Genomic DNA, 25,094 nt, shown 5'->3' on the forward strand with positions numbered 1-25,094 from the left:
AAAAAAAACAAGATTCCACAAGACACTATTCCACTTAAATAACATTTTTACTACATCACCCTTTAAAAGGGTACATCAGACCATGAACACTAAAAGACATCCCTCATTATAAAATCATGTAACTACATATAGACACACAGCTAACTGAATTTTCCAAAGCACGTTTACAACATAGTTGTAAGTGACTTCTATCAACTGCAGGCAGAACCACTGGTGTGATTGTGAGTTGCTGTGTTGCATTTAACTGTTGGATGTTAGCATCAGTAATAAACTGTAAAGCACTTTAGTCAGGAGTACTGTGGATAAGAGCACTTTTTGTCCTGAGACGGTGGCATGATTGGAGAGAATAACCCTGACGACCCCAGGGAATGTCCAGGCAAAATGGAGCATAAATGTGTGTGTGTGTGTGTGTGTGTGTGTGCATGCGTCTTCAAGCTCTGTTCATGTTGTAGGCCTATATACATAAGTGAATGCAAGTAATACAATAGAACTTAACACGAGTAGTGGACATGTGATATGATGGAATTAAAGGGTCAGTCCTTTGACAGTACCATGAAGGTAGATAACACTAGTAATCAGAGAAGTACAACATGATAAACTAAAACTCTTAAGATACAAAAGAAACAATTAAGAGTGTGGAGAGTTTTAACCTGAAGAGGTAGAATGTACGCTCTTAAAATGAATGTGTTGAAAATAACACAACTTGCGTTGTTTTTAACACATCTCTGTGTCCAGATAGGGACAACACAGTTTGTGTTGTTTCCAACACATTTGTTTAAGAGTGTACTGTTAGAGGCAAATTCTGTCATGATCCTGTCAGGACAATAGAGAATGTACACAGCTTAGTATGACCAACATTGATTTCCCTGGCGTATGTGTCATTATTAATTTCCCTGGCGTATGTGGTATAAGGCATTATTTGGACCCAAAAACTGTAACTGAAAATAGACCTTAAGAGTTCATCTGTCAGTTTGACAGTCTTTGACTTGAGTGTATGTGAATGTACACAAGTGTGCCTACAGCCCTTCTGTTGTTTTCTAAACAAGTCAATTGTGTTTGATGAAGAGGCTTGCTTTCTAAACAAGTCATTGGTGATGGATGAAGTGGCTTGGGTCTGTTTTTGTTGACTTTGGCAGCCCCTGGACTCTTAGAAGCCCAGAGGATGAGGGGCCACTACGCCGCCATTCTCCACCACGGCCATGGAGATCTCGCGCATGTTCCTGAAAGTCTGCTGAGTAGAACTGGACCTCAGGCACTTCAGGTTCTGCATGATCCTCTCATGGGCCTGCAAAAGAGAGAGGGAGAGGGGGAGAGAGAGAGAGAGAGAAATGCCCGGGAGTGGAAAGGATGGAGAGGAAGAAGGAGAAAGGTAGACATGTGAGGCTCACACACAATATAAAGACACATGATATTGAAATGGATACAATGTATATGTGTGTGCGTTTGTATGTGTGTATTTACCTCAATGCACCAGGTGTCACAGAGCATCTTCTCATACTGGGCAGAGGGAGCCTGTTGGCTCAGTGCACGGGAAGCTCTGCAAGAGAAATGCACGCCACATTAGACATGCCGTCGTCCTCGTTCACAACACTGACTCCAAGCATCGGCTAAGTGTGCGTTACCTGGACAGCACCACAACCATGGCGTACAGGTCAATAGCCGAATCGGCCACTCTCTTCAGCACAAACTGCTCATCTGCAAGGCGGATTCAGAGATTCCATCAGTACAAAAGCCAACACCCATAGCATCCATGTAACATGTTCACAAATCCCATTTCACACTTACTGATGATTTTCTTTCCGTGTTTGAGAAGCAGGTCCTCGACTGTCACTCCAAACTGCTCGACTGCTTTCACAGCCTATGAGGGATCGGAGTAATGAGATATATGAGATATAAAAGAGAATGAGATATATGAGATATAAAAGAAAGCTTATGAGAAATGTGCAGTGGTCTAGACTGTGCTGTGAGCCAACTCCTTACCAGATCTCCACTCTGGGCCAGTTCTGGGTGAACAGTTCCCTGAAGGGTCAGACCTGTGCTCAAGCCAGCTTTCCTGATAGGACAGAGAGTGGCGTTACATCATGTGTGTGTGTGTGTGTGTGTGTGTGTGTGTGTGTTTGAGTGATTGTCAATTCAAACCAACCTCTTAGCCCTTTTGCTGACTTCACCAACCAGCAGCCCAGCATTGCCAAGGGGATTTTTCAGAGCTTTCTGCAGACTCTTCAGATGGTTACCTGCGTTCTGAACCATAAACATTTCTCATGGTCAATTATGTATTCTTACTACATAATGATTCCAAAGGTGATAGCATGAAAGTTGTTACAATGTTTTGCTACATATCACAAATACATCTCAAGACTCACCTGGAAGCCGTTCAAAGCCACAAACAATCTGAGAATATCATTGGTGCCCTCAAAGATCCGGAAGATTCTCAAATCTCTCATCACCCTTTCCACACCAGTGTCCTATAGGATAAGACCACACCACATATTGAGCATGTTATACTTACCAATTCATTCATTAATTTCTTAAGCCATTAAAATAAGTAATATTGTAGCTCTAATGAGCATGAGGGACTCACCTTCATGAAGCCCATTCCTCCCATGATCTGAATACATTCATCGGTCACTGTCCAGGCTGCTTCCTAATTAGGGTAAAACATTGCGAGTTATTATTAATGCTAGAGTTGCTAATGACTATAGCACTGCATTAAGCTCTAGTGTCTCCAAGTAATCTGCACAAGTCATGTATGAAACTCTGACAAAGTGCTAAAGGCTATCAGTGAGTGAAAATTGTCATTCATGGTGAATTCACTCACAGAGGCAAAGATCTTGCTGATGGCCGCCTCGATCTGAAACTCCGCTGCTCCGCTGTCCATGTTACCACTGATCATGTAGGCCATAGACTGTATGTAAAAAAGGCCAAGAGACAAGAACATGTAAGTAAGAAAGCATTAGACGCGGTCGATGAAATCAAACTAAGCAAAATTGTCCAAGATGAGAACTTATACAGTCGTGGACCTTACATTTTGTCAGACACAAAGGGGTGCTGCTTTCGGAAAGCACAGGTAGTGGATTATCATTCTCTTACCTCAGTCACATAGTGCAGCATGGCCATCTGGGCCACCTTCTCCTGAATGGCTCCGTACGTGTGGATCTTGCTGCCAAACTGGGTCCTGTTGGCAGCATGGTCTACCTGTGGAGAAAAACAGACACTAAAGTCAGGGCACAAAAAGAGAGCACTGAAGATGCATTGCCATCACTGCTGCCCCTGGACCACTGCAAATACTGATATTGATGTGGTACTGGTAAAATATCTACATTTCCACATGGCTTTTATACCCCTTTGCAAATATTTCTTAATACTGCATCAAAAGGATTCACAAGCATTCTCACACACCAAGAGTAAAGGCAGGTACTATACTATACTATACTATACTATACTATACTATACTGTACTGTACTGTATACAAGCAGCTCATGGGGATACATTGTTGAACACATATTCAATTCTGCAATCTACTGTTTGCTGATCTTATGCTCTGCCAACCATAAATGCATTACTAGGGCAAATAAGCCAAGAAGGTGAGGGCTGGCTAAGGGTGATGCAAGTCAACGCTGAAAAAAATACATTATGTATTTTTGTTGAAAGAAACATGTCTTTCTTTTCAGAAATGTTTTTCTAGTGATGCTACATTTTCTAGTGATCTCTGTTCCATGAAAACCAAAATCACTAAGTAGAGGCTGCCCCCATCAGGACAGTCTGACTTCATCACAGGGTGCTGTTTGTGCTGTTAGTCAGGCTTTCAATTGGCTGCTGCAGCACTAAATTTAGACCTCTGGCAAATAAGAGGAAACAGCACGACATCATTTGTTTGTTTGTGTGGGTTAAGGTTTGGTTGAATTTTAAGTATAAGTATATATAATTTTTTGATCCCGTGAGGGAAATTTGGTCTCTGCATTTAACCCAATCGGTGAATTAGTGAAACACAAACAGCACACAGTGAACACACAGTGAGATGAAGCACACACTAATCCCGGCGCAGTGAGCTGCTTGCTACTACGGCGGCGCTCGGGGAGCAGTGAGGGGTTAGGTGCCTTGCTCAAGGGCACTTCAGCCGCGGCCCACTGGTCGGGGCTCGAACCGGCAACCCTCCGGTTACAAGTCCAGAGTGCTAACCAGTGGGCCACGGCTGCCCTAAATTTTGACAATAGAATTGAGTTGTTTCGACAATAGAATACTGCTTTGGTATGTGCCTTCCAGGAAGTGTTCAGAGTGTTCAGTTCGCCGGGCAAAGGAACAGGCAGGTAAGGAAAGCTGGCTCTGTTGTTGGCATTGAGTTGGAGTCACTCACAACAATTGCAGAGAAACGGACCATGAGCAGCATGCTGCCGATCATGAACGGTGACCGCCACCCACTACACAGCGCATTTAATAAACAGAGGAGCATGTTCAGTGGCAGACACTATCATGTCACCGTCATGCTCAACAGACACAGGTTGTAGGAGGCCCTTTGCCCTTTGTGTTTCTCTCAGCCCCTACCATCATATCACTTTTTCTGCTGTCCCCCTGACTCTTTTTACAGGCTATATTAGCCCTCCTACACAATCTGGACTTATTCCCTGTAATATATTGTTCTTAAAGTATATTCATTTTCTTGTTTATCAGTATAAGTAAGAATAAGTATATACTGTATACTCTTTTGATCCCGTGAGGGAAATTTGGTCTCTGCATTTATCCCAATCCGTGAATTAGTGAAACACACTCAGCACACAGTGAACACACAGTGAGGTGAAGCACACACTAATCCCGGCGCAGTGAGCTGCCTGCAACAACAGCGGCGCTCGGGGAGCGGTGAGGGGGTTAGGTGTCTTGCTCAAGGGCACTTCAGCCGTGCCTACTGGTCGGGGTTCAAACCGGCAACCCTCCGGTTACAAGTCCGAAACACTAACCAGTAGGCCACGGCTACCCCTAATATCAATTATATTATGTTTACATTCTTGTCTTTCATAGTTAATATTTAATAATAAGCAAAGTTATTGCACTGTTTAATCCCTGCACTGTTCACTTTTTGCACCACATTGCACACACTCTACCATAGCACCTTATCATAGTTAATATATCATATGGTCAGTCCATACCAGACCTTTGTAATCACTTCACATGCACTTTAAATGTTTATATTTCTGTGAGTGATTTTTATGTATGGGAGATATATGTGTGTATGTGGGTTTGTTGTGTATGGTTGTATAAGCTACTGGATGGCTGCAATTTCCCTCGGGAGGAATAAAGTATCTATCTATCTATCTATCTATCTATCTAAACCTAACTTAATAACACCTTATGACAGCCTGATGGCCAAATTAGCACTGTTCCTTCACTGGCTCTCCATGGTTTGCCTTTCATACATTTTCAAATCTCACTTCAGTTAGAAATGCGGGGACAGACACCAGCAATGTGTGCCACCACTCACAGCCTTGGTGATGACCCCTTTCATGGTTCCTGAGAGGGCGGCCGCCATGCCGAAGCGGCCGTTGTTGAGGATGTTCATGGCCACTTTAAAGCCTCCGCCCACCTCGCCCAGGACACAGTCAGCGGGCACTCGCACGTTCTCAAAGTACACCTCCGCCGTGTTGGACGCCTTGATGCCCATCTTCTTCTCTGGTGGACCACTGTGAGAGAAGAGGAGAGAACGACACAATTGGAGAGTCCAGATCATAAAAAGAGATGGAGCAAGACAGAGGACTAAGTGGTGAAAACAAAGCAATCACTCCCAAAACATCAACAAAATTGATCCTAATTCATCCAATTTGCTGTTTCTTTTTTCCTACATCATAATGTACTGCAACAGAGAGAAAAAGAGGGAGCTGTGATGGAAACAAAGCTGGTACTAGCTTATCCAATTTCCTTTTTCATTCCTCTTTTTCCCTCCTCATAATGTACTGTAATTGTGATGCAAGATTAACGCCCTTCACGCTGCCCACCCACCCCCTCCGTCAGCTCCTCCGTCCTCATACTCACTGCGTCACCCCCCCGAAGCTCCTCTCCACAACGAAAGCAGTGATCTTGTCCTTCATTTCTCCTGTTTTCGGGTCCTTAACTGGAGTCTTGGCAAACACAGTGAAAATCTCTGCCAGGCCCCCATTACTGCACATTAGAGAGAGAGGAAAAGAGCAGGAGGGAGAGAGAGAGAGAGAGTGAGAGCGAGAGAGAAAGACACATGTTCATCTCACTACAGCCTTGGACATGCTATCTCACATTCACCATTGTTCCCTTGTTCTCAACAGAGTTAGCGGAAACACTGAAGATATGTGGGCGCTCTCTGGCTTCCTGATTAGATTACACACTGAGACTATCGGTCAGAATGTGCCAGGTCCGCAAACCCGTAACAGCCTCCAAAGGAGCACCAGCTACCACAGCACTCATGTTAAGAAAGCCATGGCTTCATTAGCCTCACCTGATCCAGATCTTGCCGCCGTTGAGGGTGAAGTACTGGCCACACTCAGACTGCACAGCTGTGGTCTTGATGGAGGCAGCGTCGGAGCCACTGGCAGGCTCGGTCAGACAAAACGCAGCAATGGTCTCTCCTACGAAGAGGGCAGGTAAGGACAACGATCAATGATGCTGCATACAAGAATAACACTACTAGAACTGCTGATATAATAGGAAAATATCTTATTATGTATTGTATATGCTTCCGAACTCATTAAATTATAACAGTTCAAGTTATAAGCTACATAAATGTTAAGTACATATATTATTAAATATGCTATTTATTATGCAGTACTGTGCAGTCATAAGAACACCATAGTCTTCTGGCTCCTCACCTGAGGCCAGCTTGGGCAGGTACTTCTCCTTCTGCTCGGGGTTGCCAAAGAGCAGGATGCCCTTAAAGCCAATGGACTGGTGGGCTCCGAGGGTAATGCCAACTCCCAGATCATGCATACCCACAATCTCCACCAACCTGGCATACTATTGGACAGACAGCACAAAGATTAAGACAGTGTTCTGGGAACAATTAGAACTGCAACTAAGTACAAGGGTACGTCATTTAAGATTGAGACAGGATATCCCCTACAGACTATACCCCGTCTGTATCTTGTCAGTTGTGCACTTCACTTTGGTGATTTTGTTTCTCTGCTTACCTGAGTGTTGGTGAGGCCAAGGCCACCCAGATCAGCTGGCACCTGCAGACCAAAAGCTCCCATCTCCTTCAACCCCTCCATGGTGTGGTCCTCCACCTTCTCCAGAATGTCATTCTTAGCCGGATCATTCACCTCCTAGCAACACAAACAGGGTGTCAATCATGTTTCAATCATGCAACTGATAGCACTGAAAAGCATTAGTAAAGCAAATGTAAGAAGCACTAACAGAAACAATTACAAATACTCATGATAATAACAATTGGCTGCAGAGCACTATATGGAATTTGACATGACCATGTAGAATATGTATAAATAAATCAAAGAACTCACATCAAAGAACTTGGCAACTGGTGGAACCAGCTCCCTAAGGAACTGAGTCTGTTCTTCATTCATCACTAATAACATGAAAAACAGCAACAGCATATCAACAACCCAGCATGGCATTACAAACTGATGGCTTAAGCTGAGAGTGACACATTAGCTAACCTCACTAAGACCCCGCTCAGTCAGGATATCATTATTCAGAGTCTGCTCACCTGAAGGATAGGGGAACACCTGGGCGGTGCTGATCTGGCCCTTGAACATGTTCACGGCAAAAGACTTGGACTCCTGGCAGAAACAGGGAGGTAGGCACAGTAAGTACTTTAATGTCACAACACTATGCTTTATATCTCATATCACAATAAAACATGCAATATCTGAGTGGTTACAATTAACACAATATACCATCTAAGTAATCCCATTTGCAATGTAACATAATAAATACTGTTATCAAATTATTATTATACTGTTATTTATTAATTATTATATTTAGTAAAGCAAAACAGCACAAGAAAAGTATAAGAATGTCTTGCACTATTCAGTAGTTGCTTTAAATGTAATGTGTCAATGGCTTTACTTCATTTTCACTTATCATTATATGATTTGTTCTGTTTTATTGAGCTGACTAACCACCTCTGTCAACAAAGTTCAGTGGAACAGAGGGCATTCTTCATATAACATGACCCTTCAATCAGAGCACTTCAGTATTGTGCGAGCTGATCCATATGTTGATGGCGTTTCAAGAATCTATACTGTAAAAAAAAAAAATTTACCACTGCCAGTGGCTTCTTCTCAGCATGTGGTTTAACAGCAGTTGAGCTTCCAACTTCTGTTTTATCCAACACAGCCTAAATAAATTAAGAGATTAAATGTAGGTGGGTTATCAATATAAAAGATAAAAAGCATATGACTTGATGAAAAGGGCTATGGCCAATAATGAGCAGTCATTGAACAAACACTGATTGTAGATAAGAAATCATTTAGAGGAGACTAATAATTGTTGGGAGTGGTGTACTATGTATGAATATAAACCTGCCAAGTCTCCGCCCTAGAATCATATGTAATGTAGCAAATATAGAATTTACAGATAGTTCTTATCAAGAGGACAAGTGTTTTGTGTTCTGCAATGCTTGGAATTTCGACTGGCCAGTATAGTCTATGTAAAGCCCCTCTCTGTGCATAAACAGACAAGGGAGGTCACACACACGTCTTTCCAGTTTCCATACGGGACACCATATCCAGGGAGCCTACTGCACTAAACCAGTAGGCATTCAATCCAGAATGACAATTGAGCACCTGACAAACTGTGATGCAAAAGGCAAGTGGAATAGATCCAGAGTGAAGAATCTAAACGAATTAATGACTCTCCCTTTCATTAGGGCTACTGAAACACACACATTTGATAATCAAGGCGTTTGAGTTTAGTCTTAGAAGTGTGGGTGGAGGGTGAACAGGGGGAACAGGTGTCATGACTGGTTGTGACAGACATATACTCATAGACATACTGCGTCATCTTCCACGTAGGCTATACATTACAAATAGCACCATCCACAGAACCCGCTGATCTTTATTTGGTCACGTGAGTCCGGGTTGAACTTTCCCCTACTTCATGCCTTGTTACATAGCTTTGACTAGCCTTGTACGTGTAGGCTAGGCTACATACTGTAGTTACACAAGTAAGGTCGCAGGTGATGCATTTCGTCTATATTATCAATGAATCACACACACATTATAAGTCATAATTGTTACACTTACCTCTGCGGCCTGGCTGGCATAAAGACGAGCATTTTGCAAGGCTGCAGCAGCACCTTTTACTTGAATCCTTTGAAAGATAAACATTAGGGAAAAAAATATTCACTGGTAGGTTTAATCCAATTATTAAAACAGCATAAATGTGGGAATAGTAACGCTGGAACTCATCAACATGAAAACGTATTGACAGACATTGCTAGACTCAAGAGGCCATACAGAATAAGTCCATGAGCGTTGTATGGGCCATATGTGACATTATAGATGATTAATTTTGATAGCAAGATTATTTCGCAAGACTGTGGAATCTAACGAGAAAAATAATAAAGATATTGTCCTATGAATAATTGGCTAGCCTTACCGGGCGGCTGCGGAGGACAAGCGGAGCGCACTTCCGCACAAAGCAGGAGTCAAACTCTTACTCAGGAGCATTTTTACTGCAGCGGGTAAAGAACCAAATCCACCCAGTTGGAATAGTGTAATCTCTGAAAGAACGCTATTAAACAGTTAACGATAGACTAGTCAACAAAATAAGGTCGCTTTTAATTCAAAGAACCGCCGGTTTACTGTGTGCTTCGGGGTTTCTGACCGGTCCTTCTGCAGTTCTACTATAGCCTAGCACCCTTGCGTAACCTACATACCAGTGGCGTGGCCTATTTTTTATAGAAAACATTGACGCGCCCACAAACACAAAGCCACTAGATGGCAGTCAAAACAAGGTGGGGGATACTGCACAGGCTCTATGGAGAATAAATTGGACCCATTTCTTTAAAAAACCCATGTAATGTGAATGTATTACCTCTGACACATGGAGACATTTCCTTTTGAGTTCTCCACATGCAATTGGAATTGCAATTGTAGTAGGTTTTATGTTGTTTATGCCTTTCTAATAGCCTAGATTAGACTAACTAGATTGGCTATTAGCCTATATCTAAGTATACAGCTCTAGAAAAAATTAAAAGACCACTGCACATTTTTCTGATGTCATCCTACGGTTGCTGAGTGACATTCGAATGGGTTGACAGTCATATTCAAAATTAAGAGACCACTGCAACCACTTCTCATCCAATACAATATAGCATGTATCAGCCCTTACATTTCTTTGAATTCATTTGACTTCACTAGGCCTATAATTTCAAATGTACTTATCCAAGTCAGATAATTTAAATTGCAACGTGTTTCTACACTAATACTACATTTCATGACATTTTTAATGACACTTTTTAAATGAACAAACGAAAAGTCAAGCTAGAATACATTTATTTCAAACATTTGATATTATGAGACAAACATGGTAAAAGTAAAAAGGCTTTTGTAGTTATACTACACTGTTGTTCACAACATAACAAGGTTTAATCTCTTCATGTCACGCCTTTATTTTAGGGTACATATATTAATACATATTCAAACTGTATGCAACTCAGGATGCCTTTAAGACACATACTGGATTCCCATGGTTAACTTTCCAATAGTCAATAAAATAGTCTTTACTCAGACATACTTTATAAAATGCTCTGGTGAATGGGACTAGTATTAATATTATCATCAAAACATGTCAGCATTCTCTTTAGCCCACTATGCTGTTCCCAAAATACTACACAATGAACACAGTCTATGCTTAAAATTCTGTCCTTAAAGATTCTAGGTCCCCGCTCCACATAGTTCACCCCAACAGGTTCTGTGCTTGGACCACACGTGACTTGGGCAGTACAAAAAGGTGTCCAATAATAAAGAGTCATAATTTGGTTCTAATACAGTAATACACTGAAGTAGGCTACAAGAGCTGCAATAAATAAGAGTATTTATCAGGTTATCCAGCTTTGCCAGCATTTAATATCAAAACTTTCTTTTCTTTTGTCAGATCTAAGGATGTGCTGGGTCTAGAGTACAAACCAGCGAAGAGCACCAAGATGATTCAGTTCAGCTCCTTCTGCTTTTTCCTGTACCATTGCTATCACAATACTTAAAGACTATACAACAACAGAACTACTCAAACACGTGCTTGACCTTAACTGCAGCTATTTGGTCGATGGCAGGATAATAACAGGTAATCTCTTCCAGCTGTAGAGTTGGGTACCTTTCAGACCCGAATATACAAGAGTAACAAAAAGTCAGATTTCACAAACATGTTCATTGAGCATGTGACATTCCCACAGTGAACCTACTGAAACTATTGATGCTATTGAAATGTCACTGTGTGTACAACCATGCAATTTCTGACACATATCTGACACTGTAGTGTATGTAGGTTGGCTTTCCCTTCACACTACACCAGTATAGGAGCTTGGTGCCATTTTAGCTAGATAAAATAACTATGAAAACATGACTGTTACACGGCTTTGCAATTAACATAATTTGTGGTAGTGATGATTGATGGATGTAATAACAGAACTGCTGCTATGACAACAGCTATATGAGAAAGTATTACCAAGAAAGGAAACTGGTCACTCATTTCTGAACCTGAAAAAAAGTAGTGTGATTTTCAAGTCAATGTCAAAACCACTATGACATAGAATATTCTCTTCACTTCAGTTAGGGAGAAAGGATTACAACTATTCTTTGATTAGTAGTAGTGCTTTCTCATCCCTCTAAGATCAGATGTCAGAAACCTGAAAGAAACAACTTCTTACATTCTCCTCATCAAACGTACCAGGGATGTAGAAAACTCACTGGACCTCAAGTTTCTTGTACCAAGCTATCACAGTTATACTTGTACTTACCTAACATATCTAAAAGCTAGTATTATGAACCTGATTTGCTTTGGTCCGTTGTATGCATATGACAAAATGACATTTCATCTTAAAACATCTCCAATAAAAAAACAACGAGTTATGAAAATTTCAGACTGAAAATGGAATTTCACAACCACAAAGCCACTACATCAGTGGACATTGTCAAGATTCTGGGTCCATCAAAACTGACCAGTTGTATTCTAGATGCAATTCTTTCACTTGGTGCTTTAGAAAAGTCAGGGAAATATGTGTTTAACCTTTTAGTCCACAAACCTTGCATCACACACACACACAGACACACAGACACACAGACACACAGACACACAGACACACAGACACACAGACACACAGACACACACAACTCCAGTGGGACGGGTTGATATGACCAAATAACCATTCCAGTTGAGAACACACACCGGAGACTGACTGATAACTGTCCAATAATGTACAGTCTGACAGTGCAAACAGCTATCGCTATGTGAGTTGATCTAACAATCTTGTGGTATTTAGGTGTAAACCTCCAGCAGTAGAGTGTGTCCAGCATCATAGCCATCTTCAAGCACTCACTGCTTTGAGTTTCTGTACAATGTCATGTTGTGACATTCCATTACATTTACATTAACATCTACATGCCATGCTCTGGCTACATGACATCCACAAAGAACTCACTGGGATTGCCCATGGCCAGGTGGAAGGACTGCCTGGAGGCTGTGAGTTCTGGTGGGACCGAGCCGAGGTCACGGGTGGGTGGTGCTCCCGGGGGGCCTCCAGGGGTGGAGGAGGGTAGTGGGAGGCCGGGCAGCGGCGAGGGCCCTGTGGGGAGCTGTGGGTGGGGGGCCCCGATGACATGCGGGTGCTGGGGCACCATCATGAGCATCATGGGGTTGTAGGACAAGGGGATGCCCGGCGGGTAGGGCATGTGGGGTGGCGGCTGGGGCATGCGCTGGTGGTGCGACCGCTGGCTCATGTGGCTGTGCTCGCTGGGCGTGGCCGAGCCGTGGTCCCGCCTCCGGCTGCTGCGCACCGAGTACTCGGATTCGCTGCCACCACTGCCCGACTGGGACTCGGCCCCGCCCAGAGGGGACTTCTCCTCCCGGCCGCTGGTGCTCCCGCCCCCTTTGCTGCCGCGCCGTCGCTCGCCCTCGCTACGCGTGGAACCGCTGCTTCGGCTCCCTGAGAGGAGAGAGAGAGAGAGAGAGAGAGAGAGAGAGAGAGAGAGAGAGAGAGAGAGAGAGAGAGAGAGAGAGAGAGAGAGAGAGAGAGAGAGAAAGAGAAAGAGAGACAGATAGACAGACAGACAGACAGACACAGACACAGACACAGACACAGAGAGAGAGAGAGAGAGAGAGAGAGACAGATAGACAGACAGACAGACAGAGACAGAGACAGACAGACAGAGACAGAGAGAGAGAGAGAGAAGAACATAACATTAGTTCAAAAGTACAATCCATTTGAATACATTCAGGGGTTAAAGTGTGGGGGGGGGGGCAGGGAGGAACGCAGTTCTGCCAGATAAATCAGATCTGGCAGAATCTGGCAGTCCCTCAGATAAATTAATAATAAATATATTCTTTCATACCAACAATATAGCGCGATGATATTGTTAAAATAAATAGTAAGTACAGATCATGTGTACAGATGTGACCAAGAAGGTAGCAATTGTTGTCCAAAAAGTATTGCTACACCACGATACTCAATATGTCCAACGGTGAGTCATTTTTCCCCGTTGCACCGACACTGGATTTTAGGGTTCCCCCACCTGCCAAATCCCACTTTAACCACTGAATACACTGTTGCAGTGCTCAGTATTGAGACATATTCACCTTCGCTGTGCTGGCTGCCCGTGCTGCCAGGAGTGTAGTTGTAAGTGGAGAGCTCATGGTAGGGTGGGGGCTGGCTGGTGTAAGGGTGGGGGTACTGGTAGGGGAATGTGTGGAGCATTGGCCAGGGGGTGGCCCCAGGGAGAGGCAGCGGGGCCAGTGTGTCCTGATCGGATGCACCACTGGAGCCATCATTGTCATTCAAGGACAGGTTAGCCATGTCTGAGAAAATAATAACAGAAGCATTATGGACAAGCATTATGGACAGACATTACAACATGCTTTAGTTCTGTTGGGCAGTCCTACACAACACTAAAACTGCTAACTTGTTACAGCAAGATGTTTCACTAAGGCACACCCTTCAATGGTTTAATTGACATCGATTGATAGATAGCATTTTGTCCATGAGCTGAGAAAAGAACCCATGACCATAATAACCAATTATAACCAAAAATAACTGATTGAGGGGGACTTACAGTTTTCACAGTCACTGAAGTCTCCAAAGATGTAGTAGCACTGCTCAGAGAAAGTGATTTTGTTGACGGTGTGACGGATGAAGCCAGCCTTCAAGAGGTTGCTGGCGTATTTCCGTGCCTCACGGCGATCTTTGAAACCGTCAATGTGCTGAAAGAGCCAGTCCACCACATCCGAGCCTGGACACAGGCACCAATGTGCACAACACATTTATATTACAGGGCCCTGCTCAGTTACTGCCACAAAACATCTTTGTCTCTCGTTTTTTCTCTTTTGTTTTCTCTTACCCAGGAAAGCGTTGGGGATGGTGATCTTCAGCCACATCCTGTCTCGCACCTCCAACCCGGACTCTGGTGAGGCCATGGCTTTGGCCACCGACGCCATGTCCGAGTGCAGAGACAGGTTAAAGTCCTCAAAGCCCGCTGTTCCCAAGGAGAATAAATACATAATAAATAAAAAAAGTAAGATGAGGAGCGCATGCCTCCAATATCTAGTCATCACTTGCAGGTAGATGCATGTTGAGGAGAGCTTACGTTCGGTCCCAGCGACGGAGGGTGGGGGAAATGTAGGGTAGGCGCCTCCCGTCAGAGCTGCAGCATGGGTCACCCACACCGCCGGGTCAATCGGCCTGATTGGCTCATCTAAGATGACACAGAAAAATCATCACTGAAGAACAAGGTCTTCAAATTTAAAAAATTCATGAATTAAATAACAAAGTAGTGCATGCCTGTTATAATAATCAGAGCCACTTACAGTTCAAACTGGACTTAACCTACATTTCTATTTACAGTATGTAACAATAGTTAGCAGTGTTAAGAATGCTGATGTTGACTCACTGCGAGGTAGGGTGAAGTAACCCTGGGGTGAAGGGTCCCAACATTTAGCCACAGTGAGGATAATAGGCCTACAGCAAGGAGGGAAGGAAGGGGGCAGTGCAAGTAAGGTTAGAGCAACCAGTCTTTGTGAATCTCAACGGTGTTCTTCAGAAGCGAGAGAGAGGCTTGTGAACTACTCACCCAGGCTTGTGAACTATGTCTCTCAGGACTCGGACTGCATCATCATTACTCATGTTCTCAAAGTTGATGTCATTCACCTGAGGCATGATGGGACATAAGAGACTTCATTACATCAAGTCACATATCGGTGATGCTCCCACCGGCTCTGGCCACTAAGATTTTCAACAGCAAACCTCTATCTATCCCAACCAGCACCAAAGCTCCTTTAACACATCATACATTTCCAAAGCCTGGGAAAACTGTCCAGGAGGCTACACCAGGCACGTGACTGAAGCGTTCCCTTCACGTAGCGTCTGTTGCAACAATTAGCTTCCACTATAATCAATGGAACTGGCTACACCAGATGTGACAGTGGTGCATATACGTTCAAAAAAATTAGACCAGTTTTCTAAAACTACTTTTATGCTACATGAAAGAAGCCCTTCAGTTGCGGATGCAGCCCAGGCCAAAGAGGTAAGACATAGACCTCAGCTATAATAACACAAGATCACTGACAATCTTTTATTTTGATATGCTTCTTTGACGTGATTGAATGGACGGACACCCAATTGCTTTCAGCCGTGTTACAGCCACTGAATAGATGCATCAGTATGACTATATCAGTAAAGGCAGTGAATGTGGTAAAAGCTGAATGGGCTCTCCTTGTCCTCCTCACCTGCAGCAGCATGTCTCCCGGCTCTATGCGTCCGTCGGCCGCCACAGCCCCTCCCTTCATGATGGAGCCGATGTAGATGCCGCCGTCGCCACGCTCGTTGCTCTGCCCCACGATGCTGATACCCAGGAAGTTGTACTTCTCTGTGCCAGCGCAGCACGACACGACAGCCAATACAGAGGGAAATCAATTGTTGTAATGTTGTCAGTTTTGTATCATTCAAATTGTGTAACATGTCATCTGTAAATTTTGTGAGACACTCATAATTGGCAGTGCTCAATGTGGTTTATTTCCAATTTCACAGAAACACACATTGGTTTAAACAGAAATGCAACAACAATGCAACATTTCCTATCCAAGTGTAATTGAATAAAAAAATGTTTTTACAAGTGATTACAAGATAATGAGCCAAACACACACAGTGCTTCCCTTCATAGAACCAGAGAGACATATTTCAACAAAATTATTCTGCCATCCTTAAATGTTTAGGCACACACAAAGATGAGAACTTCAGATTGAGTACAGCCAACATGTCTGTTTCAGTTTCTGGAGATAACAGAAGTAAACACGCAGGACTTAGCATAGCCAACAGTGCCATAACAATGGATTAAATCCACATGAAAATCCCCTGGCCCTATGAAGTAACAAATCACAGTGTAATGACCTCCATACCAGGCATAATTAGGAAAGGCAGATGGCAAGGTTACTGGGAAATCGCTGAGGCGAAAAAAGGAACATTCATTCCAACTGGTGGGTAGGTGACCTATTGTTTCAGGAATTTACAGGTCCTTACAGGACTTCATTACAATGTTCTTAAAATACCACAGAAATAGAATAAGACAAAGCGTAGCCTGGTCCTAGTGCAGTAGCCTACTGAACTAAAAGTAAAGACATGTTTAGGGGAAAGGAGATGGGGCATATCCAGACCTCTGTGTAAAGAGTGCTCTTGAGCACACTATAACAAGAAGTGTACTTACCCATGTTGAGGGTGACTGTGATGATGTTGAGTGACATGGTGGAGTCTGTCACACTGCTAAAGGATGACGCCTTTGGATATAAAAGAGCACCATTACAACACATGCCATAGTAAATATCACAACATTTTTAATTATCCCTTAAACAAGGTCGCTAACATTATGTATTTAGGTCTTTGAAACGTTTTCTTGTGACTGTGCATAATGCAACCATGCATATAGAAGGTGCAGTACCCGCTCAAGCCTTGGAGGGCGCTGTTTTCGCCGCCTCCGGTGTCTCTTCAGCAGCCGGGAAGCTGTGCTTTGCTCCGTGCAACTGCTGAACCTGGGGACAACAGGAAATCCTCCAGATGAACTTTTGTGCCTTAGTATCAGGGCTGTTTTCAATAGCACCCTCAGCACAAAGAAAACATCATCTGTAGTCAGCAGTTGTAGAATGATACAGACAGATACAAAACCTGACAGACATCTATGCAGAGATGAAGGGAGGAGCCAGGGTGATTCAGGGGCGCCCAGCTTTGGGAAAAGCTATTGAACTGCATTAAGCAGTATAGATCGTTGAGTTTTAGACAAATATTTACATTTAAATTGGTTAAAGGTAAAAGGCCGGCATTTTTGTTTTCTTCTAACAGAAAGGACAGGAAACTGGCAGCTGCTGGTGCAGAACTGGATGAGATCTGACCCAGATCTCCCACATCTGTGGTAGGAGGTCCTCCTCTTGTCTCTCCCCAGAATCAGATGCTATCAGGCGCAGCGTAGGACGAACAGCGGACAGGCTGCTGTGAGCAGCTAACAAGGTCTTGACCATACGCAGCATACCTGCTCATGGTGTCGTCGTCCTCGGAGTCGCAGAAGCTGGTGGTCTCCAGCTCGCTGCTCATCATGGTGCTCGAGCTCTCGTAGCCAGCCAGGTGGCGCTCCAGACGGGTCTGGCCATTCACCCGAGGCCCTGGAAGAAAGCAAAGGGAAGGCAGAATTGGAGTGGTGAGGAACCAGAGTGAGCAGATCTCCATTTCAAAAGGTGCCACTCCACGGTGTTAATATGAGATTAATTGTATCCATGTGGATTTAACCAAAGATAATATTACTACTGTCCAAAACTGAACCGTTTAAAAGTCAACAGTTCTAATTCACATATACTGCCTGGTGAATAAATCCTTCATTCCTGGGGTCTCTCGCTTACCATGCTGGTCCATGCTCTCTCTGCGCCTGGGCCTCTCCCTTCTGAAGGACACCACAGATTCGGTCTCTGTGCGGTCATCAAGGTTCTCCACACTACCGGCCACATTTGGACTACAAAATGACCAAAAATAAGCTCTAGTGAGGAATTATGGTTCATGCTCATGTAGATATCAGCGCTAGCATTGATTAATGATTATTTAAATCTTAAATAGAAAGGGCGTTGAAGTTGGGAGTGTGTATGTGTGTGTGTGTGTGTGTGTGTGTATGCCTGCGTGTCTATGTGTGTGTGATTATGCATACTGGAATGAGGGTGGCCTGGAGTCCCCTATGCCGCCGAGTCTCTCTGCAGGTGGAGGTGGAAGAGGGGGCGGAGGAGGAGAGGGTTCTGGACACACCTCCACTGGAGGAGGAGGCAGCGGAGGAGGTGGAGGAGGGGGAAGGAGCTCCACAGGCTGGGAGTCTGAGGACACAAGCTGGAGGGAGAGAAGAGAGAGAGAGAGAGAGAGAGGGGAAAGAGGGAGAGAGAGAGAGGGAGAGAGGGAGAGAGGGAGAGCGTCATCCACCAATTTTTAAGGGCAACAAGATGAAAAAAAGATGTGCCAGTAAAATGTAGAAAAACTATTTAGCAAGTCATTAGGAAGTCTGTAAAACTCTCTTCTAAAGTGTTCCATGCAATATCATTCTTTTAACTTACCCATGAGACTACTCGTCCATTGAAGCAGGGCAGTTTTGCAGCATCATCTGAGATCTCTTCCTTGACAACCCTATAAATAATCAAATACAAATAACTTGTATGGTACATCTGACTTCACTCAAGAGATGGTCTTAGGCATTATCAGACAGCATCTTTAGACCGAACATTACTCTCTTCAACAACAAGCACCCGAACGAGTGCATCCCATGATTTTCCTCTGCCTAGGGCTTCTGTAAAAACCCACTAAATCACTTCCTGTGTCTACGCTGAGGATTATACAGAGTTAAACCGTAGATGATGATGAGTCACTCAAAGGCTATCCATTTGTTGTGAACAGTAAAACTAAACAGCCAGCACTGCAGACTAATAATACACACAAGAGGGAAATAAATTATATTGGCACACACTCTTACACACAGTTTTACAAACACTGATGCATTCTGTCAACTCTTTGTATGAACACACCAACACGGTGGACATATGCATGCACACGAACACACATGCTTGTGTGCCACACACACACACACACCTTTTTTGCTCTCCAAGCCTGTTCCTACCATCTAATCTGGGGTTCATTGGAGCATGTGGGAATGCCCTCCTGCCTGTTCCTGCCTGCTGCAACACTGATAAGGACCCCCCCCCCCCCCACATCTCCATTCAGCTCTCCACCAGCCCTCAGATCAGCCTTCTGTTCTCTCTGCTTACACCACTTGTGGCTGAGAGCAGCAAGATATCCACAGCATTATGCCTGTGCATGTGTCATTTACAGATGATCAGCATTAAAGCAACACAATGGTAGAACTGGTGTTTGTACCCCTTGTCAATTTTCAATGTCCTGAGGTATCCATTTAGCACCAAAAGGGTACCCAACACGTCCAACAAGGACGAAAAGGGTTGTGTTCATGCACACAACAAACACATAATGTATATAGTATATTGTTGTTTGTACTATATAGTACAAACAACAATATAGTATATACTATACTATATATACACTATATAACAACAAAGATGACAGAGACGCCTATTTTCTGCCTATTATTAAAGTAAGTTATGAGTTAAAGTTGTGATTGTAAGGTAAAATAACTGCATTGTGTTGCTTTAAAACCATGCTATATAGGTATCAACACACCACTTTCTAAAGCATCTGAATTTTGGATGTATGTCTTGTGGATGTATGACTTGTTCCAGGCAGTAGAGACTACGATGTCAAATGGCAACAATGTCAGCAATAAAACATCTACCAAATTTAAATGGCTATAACTCCACCGTGGAGGACAGTGTACTTCATTTAAACCAGTGCAACACTGGAGACACCAAATCTGCATGCCAACGTGATCTGCATTGCAGAAACCTTTGACAGTTGCATGCCGGCTGCCATTAAGGCCCGCTGAAGCAGAGTGGACGCCGAGGTGATGACAGATCATGTCCCGTGTCTCTTTTTATCTCAGACAGGACAGTCTTACCGTTGAGGACAGTGTCTGTAAACTCGCTAACCTTGCTTATCTCCGACAACTGTTCCCAGCCTACGCATACCACAGTTTCTAATGTGACACTAGGCATTCACAACTCCACTGAAACTTAATCTAAACACTGGATCAGACCAAAGTCATGAAACTTTCCTATGTCTGGACTCTCTCTATAGCCTTCACACACCCGTAACATGACGCTAGCCAGAACGCAAACCCATGCTTCCTTGCCACCCAGTAGCCAATGTGGATTTCTCTTTGGGAGAGAACTTGCCTTGAGCGTATGACCCACAGTGAGGAGTTTAGTCATCTGCTTGTGATATATTTACATGGACTGATGAGGTGGATAAGTGAATTAGACTCTGAATTACTCATGCATATATCTGTTCAGGTCTTTTGAACAGACAGAGGTGGTCATATTCTAATCATCCCCTCAACAGAAACATATAATCTGCTGCAGATTGTTTGAACAGTTATGGGCACATTTGTGATTTTTGTGCTGTCTAGCTCCAGTTCTGACAGCCTATGAACAAAACAAACAGGACATAACATGCTTTGTTTGATTTCCATCACATTTAAATTTCCACATATTTTGAAGTGTTTTTAACACGGTTGTACCACCAGCACAGCTTAATGTCAAAATGTATAAATCCTGTTAATCCTTTTAAAATTATGTCTTTGCCACAACCCAGTGAAGAAATTAGTGGCTGTTTGTACTTGAAGGGAGCCTTTCCTTGTACAGCCTCCATATTACACCACAAATACTAATCACAGTCAGCACTCTGCAAGTTAACGTAAAGTACGATTTCCAGTGCATCTGTGCAGGCCTATGGATATGCCGCCAGAGTGGAGAAATGGGATGTAATCAAAGAGCTAATGGTTTAATTGAACACATCACACTGAAACAGTGGGGCAGTGTGTAGGTCTGGCATGCATGGCTCAATGAGATTAAACCTTTTTATCGAGGTCCCCATCTCTCCGAGCTGTGAACCAGGAAAATACCCATTTGTAGGAATGTAAAGGATAAAGAGGAGGGGGTGCAATTCTCTTAAATCTACTTGAGACCCTCTGGAGGAATGGGGGCTGTGGAGGAAGTACAGCTGCTGAGAAGAGGGGAAGTTGGCCTGTGGCCCAAAAAAGGCTGGCTAGGGGAGTTGTTGTTGGGGGCACAGAAACTGCAGAGATGCAACTGTGACATTGTAAATCTAACAGGGCCAGCACTAATTATCAATGCCAAAATGATACCCTATCAATTTCCATAACGTAGAATGTTTTTGGTTTTGCATACTTTCAGAGACTGTGTGCCACTAGCACTATTATAAATGGCTATCATGATCATGATCCTACAGGCTGCAAGCCATTGATCTGAAGTCTGTTCTGAGATTGGATGGAAACATTGTAACATCAGCACAACACCGTTGATGCTGGGAGCGGCTGTGAGAGAGCAACATTCCAGAATGTTGAATCAAATTAGTTAGGTGCTCAAATTAGCATGTACAGTAAATTAAGGACACTGCTACGGGGTTTTCCACTTTGAAGGGGTCTAATGGCATTCCTCTCCTTTTCACACAACAGTGGGAGAGAATTTAGTCCAACGACATTTTGCAACAACAACAAAAAACATAAAGTAAGCTTCTCCTTGGTTCAAGCATTATTTTGCTGGTATATCAATCGCCAGTTGGTGCCAACGCAGATCCATAAAAAATAGAGGGCTATTACTAGGATGGACAGTTGCGCAGAGGAAACTGATTTAACACTAGCCCAATGCCCATCGGACAGCGGCTACACAGCCAGAGCCTCAGAGCTACTCACCCGAAATCCTGATCCATGGACTTGAAGAAGAACTTATAGTTTGGCTTGTTTAAGACCTGTTTAAAATCCAGTAGAGTGATCTGTTCTGATGGTATAGGAATCTTCACCAAGTACGGCGTCTCCTCTTCGTCGATGTGGTAAATTATTTTAGTTTCCGCCATTTCTTCAACAGCTTTTAGGATCCCACAAAACTAATAGGCTACACCATCCAAGAAAGGGGCGAATACAATCAAGCGATGCAGCTAGCGAAATGGCAAAACTCTTAGGTAACAACAATCTTTTCGGGGCATCATCCCTTAAATGCTGTTGCTCTCTTTGGGGCAACGCTCGGAGTCCCTATCTTCTTCTTGTATTGTTAAATCTTCCAGGTATGCGTACATTTATCCAGATCACAAACTTTTCCAGCACCGACGGAGTGTGGTTGGGGGAGGAGAGGGCACAAAATTTGCAGCGCTGAAAGCCAACGCGGCGTATGACGTTATCCAGAGGCGTCCCTCACGCCCTCTTACCACAAACCCCATTCCCCTTCAGAGAGTAGCCTATAGTTCATATGCAATCTGTCTGGGCAGTACTGCTCCCGGGCTCTGTTTGGGGTGATACCACGCGTAAACAACCCGCAATTGATATGGAGAACATTTCAAACTTCTGTGGAGCCAGTCACTGTACATGACTTGGGAATGGATACGTGTAGAATCAGAAGAGATGTGAATGGCTACAAACAAAGAAACATTGTTTCAAATTTGAACGATGAAGTTTACAAGGTATAAATCTGAGAGCATCTTATATTTAGAGAACATATTCTGCTTGTCCAGTAAGTCTCCATTAAAACAGGATTTAAAAAAATCAAAACAGTTAAATAACTGTGATATGAACACCTGGAAACTGAATGAAAGGGTGAGTCAGACAGTGAAAGGATTCACATCCATAAGACAGCTCAAGCCTCTGATTGGGGTTATTGTCTTTTCCAAAGGTATTGTAACGAAGAAGAGGCTCCTCTGACCTATCACAATTACTCAGGGAAGTTGTCGCCTACATACTTCTATTTCAGTTTCTTGTATAGACATTGTCAGAATCGTCTTCCTTCAAGTTTCAGAAGAGTATGATACCACTGTGCTTGAGTAACAACATTAAGAACATAATGCTAAATAACTAATAGAGGTGTCTACTTTTTATCTATCTACGTCTTTATATGCTAGGCCAATTGATGGACATGTTAAAAACGTGGCAATATCATTACAATTGTGTAATGTAAAGGAGGCCCGTTAAAAACTGAATAACTAGACTAGAATATATCTACAGCTTTTTAAAAGCCTTCTGGATAAACCACCTACTACAACCATGTCAGCTCTGTATATTTTTAAAGGATTAACTGACAGGGTTCATCAAATCTTTATTACCCCATAAAAGATGCAAAATACAGAAGGCCCATGAATACTGTTCAATATAAATCAATCACTGTGAGGGAACAAAGTTATGGAAACTGGAATGCAATTTTTTTGTAGGAATGCAATTTTTGTACTAATGCCATTTTAAATTTTTCCAGATGTGAAAAATTACTTATTATCCTTACTGCCCAGTTTTTAAATAAGTGTTCCACTATGTCAATAGTCAGAGTGTCTTAGTGCTAAACATCAAGTAGTTTACATTTGAAGTGAAAACCAGAAGTCCGGAGATTCTTCATTCAGCCAGAAGGTGGTGCTAAAGGGCGGCCAGAAGTCACATGCAGCATGCTCCATCCTTGCATGCATTTACCGCAGCAGTCGGAAGTTCGCTATCCAAAAGGCAGATAGCTTATACAGATAGCATGCAACCACTCACCACCACCAGCCTAGTTGCTATATAACTGTCATGAAAACTGACTGACTGAAAGCAGTAATTGTCACCCTAACTGATACATTTAAGCTTGTGTTCTGGCCCGGAACATAGAACTATAGTACATATCCTGGATGGCTAATGATTTGACAGTCCTTCACATGACCATGTACCATGACATTAATTTGAGGAATATTCCAAAATGTAAGCATCAACAAACAGTAGTTGAGGCCATGAAAAACTTGGAGAAATGCCCACGACTTTAAGCAGAGGAGTATTGGATGCCTTGACTTTTCCTGAGTATTGGATGATTGACTTTCATCCTGAGTATTGGATGATTGACTTTTCACTAGAGTGCAAGGAGGGATAGCAGGTGGTCAGACCTGTGAAGAGATCATTTTAGTCTTGTGATGATGTGTGAAAGGGAAGGATATTTGCTTTGAGTCGCATCCTCCTCTCTCTCTGTCTATTCACTCCAGCTCACTCTGTGCAACACTTCAGCCATATTAGCTCATTTCAGCAGTCAGGGTGCACTTTGAGTAAGCGGTTATGAAGATTGCTGTTGATAACCACTTAATATTGAGCTGTGTGGAAAGTTTATGCGAGCAAGTGGATGAACGACTCTTTTCTGGATTCATTGAGTCTTATAACAGGTCAATGTAGGATCATATAGCCTTTAGATCAATTATGTTCATCCACTTACAGACATGTAGGCTACCTTACAAGCGCACACACAGAAAATACAACATGAGCTATAACACATGCAAAGAACAGACATGGGCAGTATTTTCATTATATGTATTTTAAATATGTATTTAATTACTTTAGCATATTTTGTAATTTGTATTTTGCAGGATTGGAACAAATCTGTAGTTTGTAACAACAAACTTTGAGGGATTAGAGTATTTCAAATACTTAAATACTTAAGGAAATCTGTCATTTTTTTCTCTAATAAGCCAAAATGTCATAACTCAGTTAAGTATATAACCATGACAGTAAGCTATGCTTAGGCCAGGAGCCAGAATCTTGGTGAACCTGGTTTTGTCGGTTAAAGTTTTTTTTTCTCTCTCCTGTTTCTTGTTGCCTAGGGGTTACTCCATCAGAATAGGGTGGGTGCCCGATGATATCCCTTGGGCAATTCCCTATATTCAGCTCTAAAGTTGACCTAAGTATCGATTTGTCCATAAAAGTACTAATTGCAGCCGTGGCTACTGGTTAACGCTTCAGACTTGTAACCGGAGG

The 25,094-nt window shown here is 43.1% G+C and overlaps 2 protein-coding genes across 3 annotated transcripts; both read right to left on the bottom strand.

Moving 5' to 3' along the window:
* Window positions 1-28: 28 nt before the first annotated feature.
* On the bottom strand, window positions 29-9,853 carry LOC121708874 (very long-chain specific acyl-CoA dehydrogenase, mitochondrial-like). Its single transcript, XM_042091799.1, has 20 exons — window positions 9,577-9,853; window positions 9,222-9,288; window positions 8,240-8,314; window positions 7,682-7,754; window positions 7,476-7,540; window positions 7,146-7,280; window positions 6,828-6,972; window positions 6,458-6,587; window positions 6,022-6,147; window positions 5,474-5,672; window positions 3,091-3,195; window positions 2,819-2,905; window positions 2,582-2,644; window positions 2,364-2,465; window positions 2,144-2,241; window positions 1,981-2,053; window positions 1,786-1,858; window positions 1,623-1,695; window positions 1,462-1,537; window positions 29-1,285 (listed from the first exon to the last, which is right to left on the bottom strand). The coding sequence occupies exons 1-20, from the start codon at window positions 9,645-9,647 to the stop codon at window positions 1,148-1,150; spliced, it is 1,974 nt and encodes a 657-aa protein (XP_041947733.1). The 5' UTR covers window positions 9,648-9,853; the 3' UTR covers window positions 29-1,147.
* Window positions 9,854-10,458: 605 nt separating this feature from the next.
* Window positions 10,459-22,544, bottom strand: LOC121709617 (segment polarity protein dishevelled homolog DVL-2-like). Of its 2 annotated transcripts, XM_042093143.1 has the most exons (15): window positions 22,041-22,544; window positions 18,760-18,829; window positions 18,366-18,538; window positions 18,067-18,176; window positions 17,703-17,832; window positions 17,118-17,208; window positions 16,887-16,956; window positions 15,913-16,052; window positions 15,258-15,334; window positions 15,078-15,145; window positions 14,775-14,882; window positions 14,529-14,663; window positions 14,244-14,420; window positions 13,771-13,989; window positions 10,459-13,120 (listed from the first exon to the last, which is right to left on the bottom strand). In XM_042093143.1, exons 1-15 carry the CDS (start codon window positions 22,199-22,201, stop codon window positions 12,591-12,593), a joined length of 2,259 nt encoding a protein of 752 aa, XP_041949077.1. In that variant the 5' UTR covers window positions 22,202-22,544; the 3' UTR covers window positions 10,459-12,590. The 2 variants fall into 2 exon arrangements, with proteins under 2 accessions (XP_041949077.1, XP_041949076.1); XM_042093142.1 differs by having other exon boundaries at window positions 14,529-14,882.
* Between the last annotated feature and the right edge of the window lie 2,550 nt (window positions 22,545-25,094).

This window comes from Alosa sapidissima, chromosome 5, assembly GCF_018492685.1.
Source record: "Alosa sapidissima isolate fAloSap1 chromosome 5, fAloSap1.pri, whole genome shotgun sequence".
Classification (NCBI taxonomy): domain Eukaryota; kingdom Metazoa; phylum Chordata; class Actinopteri; order Clupeiformes; family Clupeidae; genus Alosa; species Alosa sapidissima.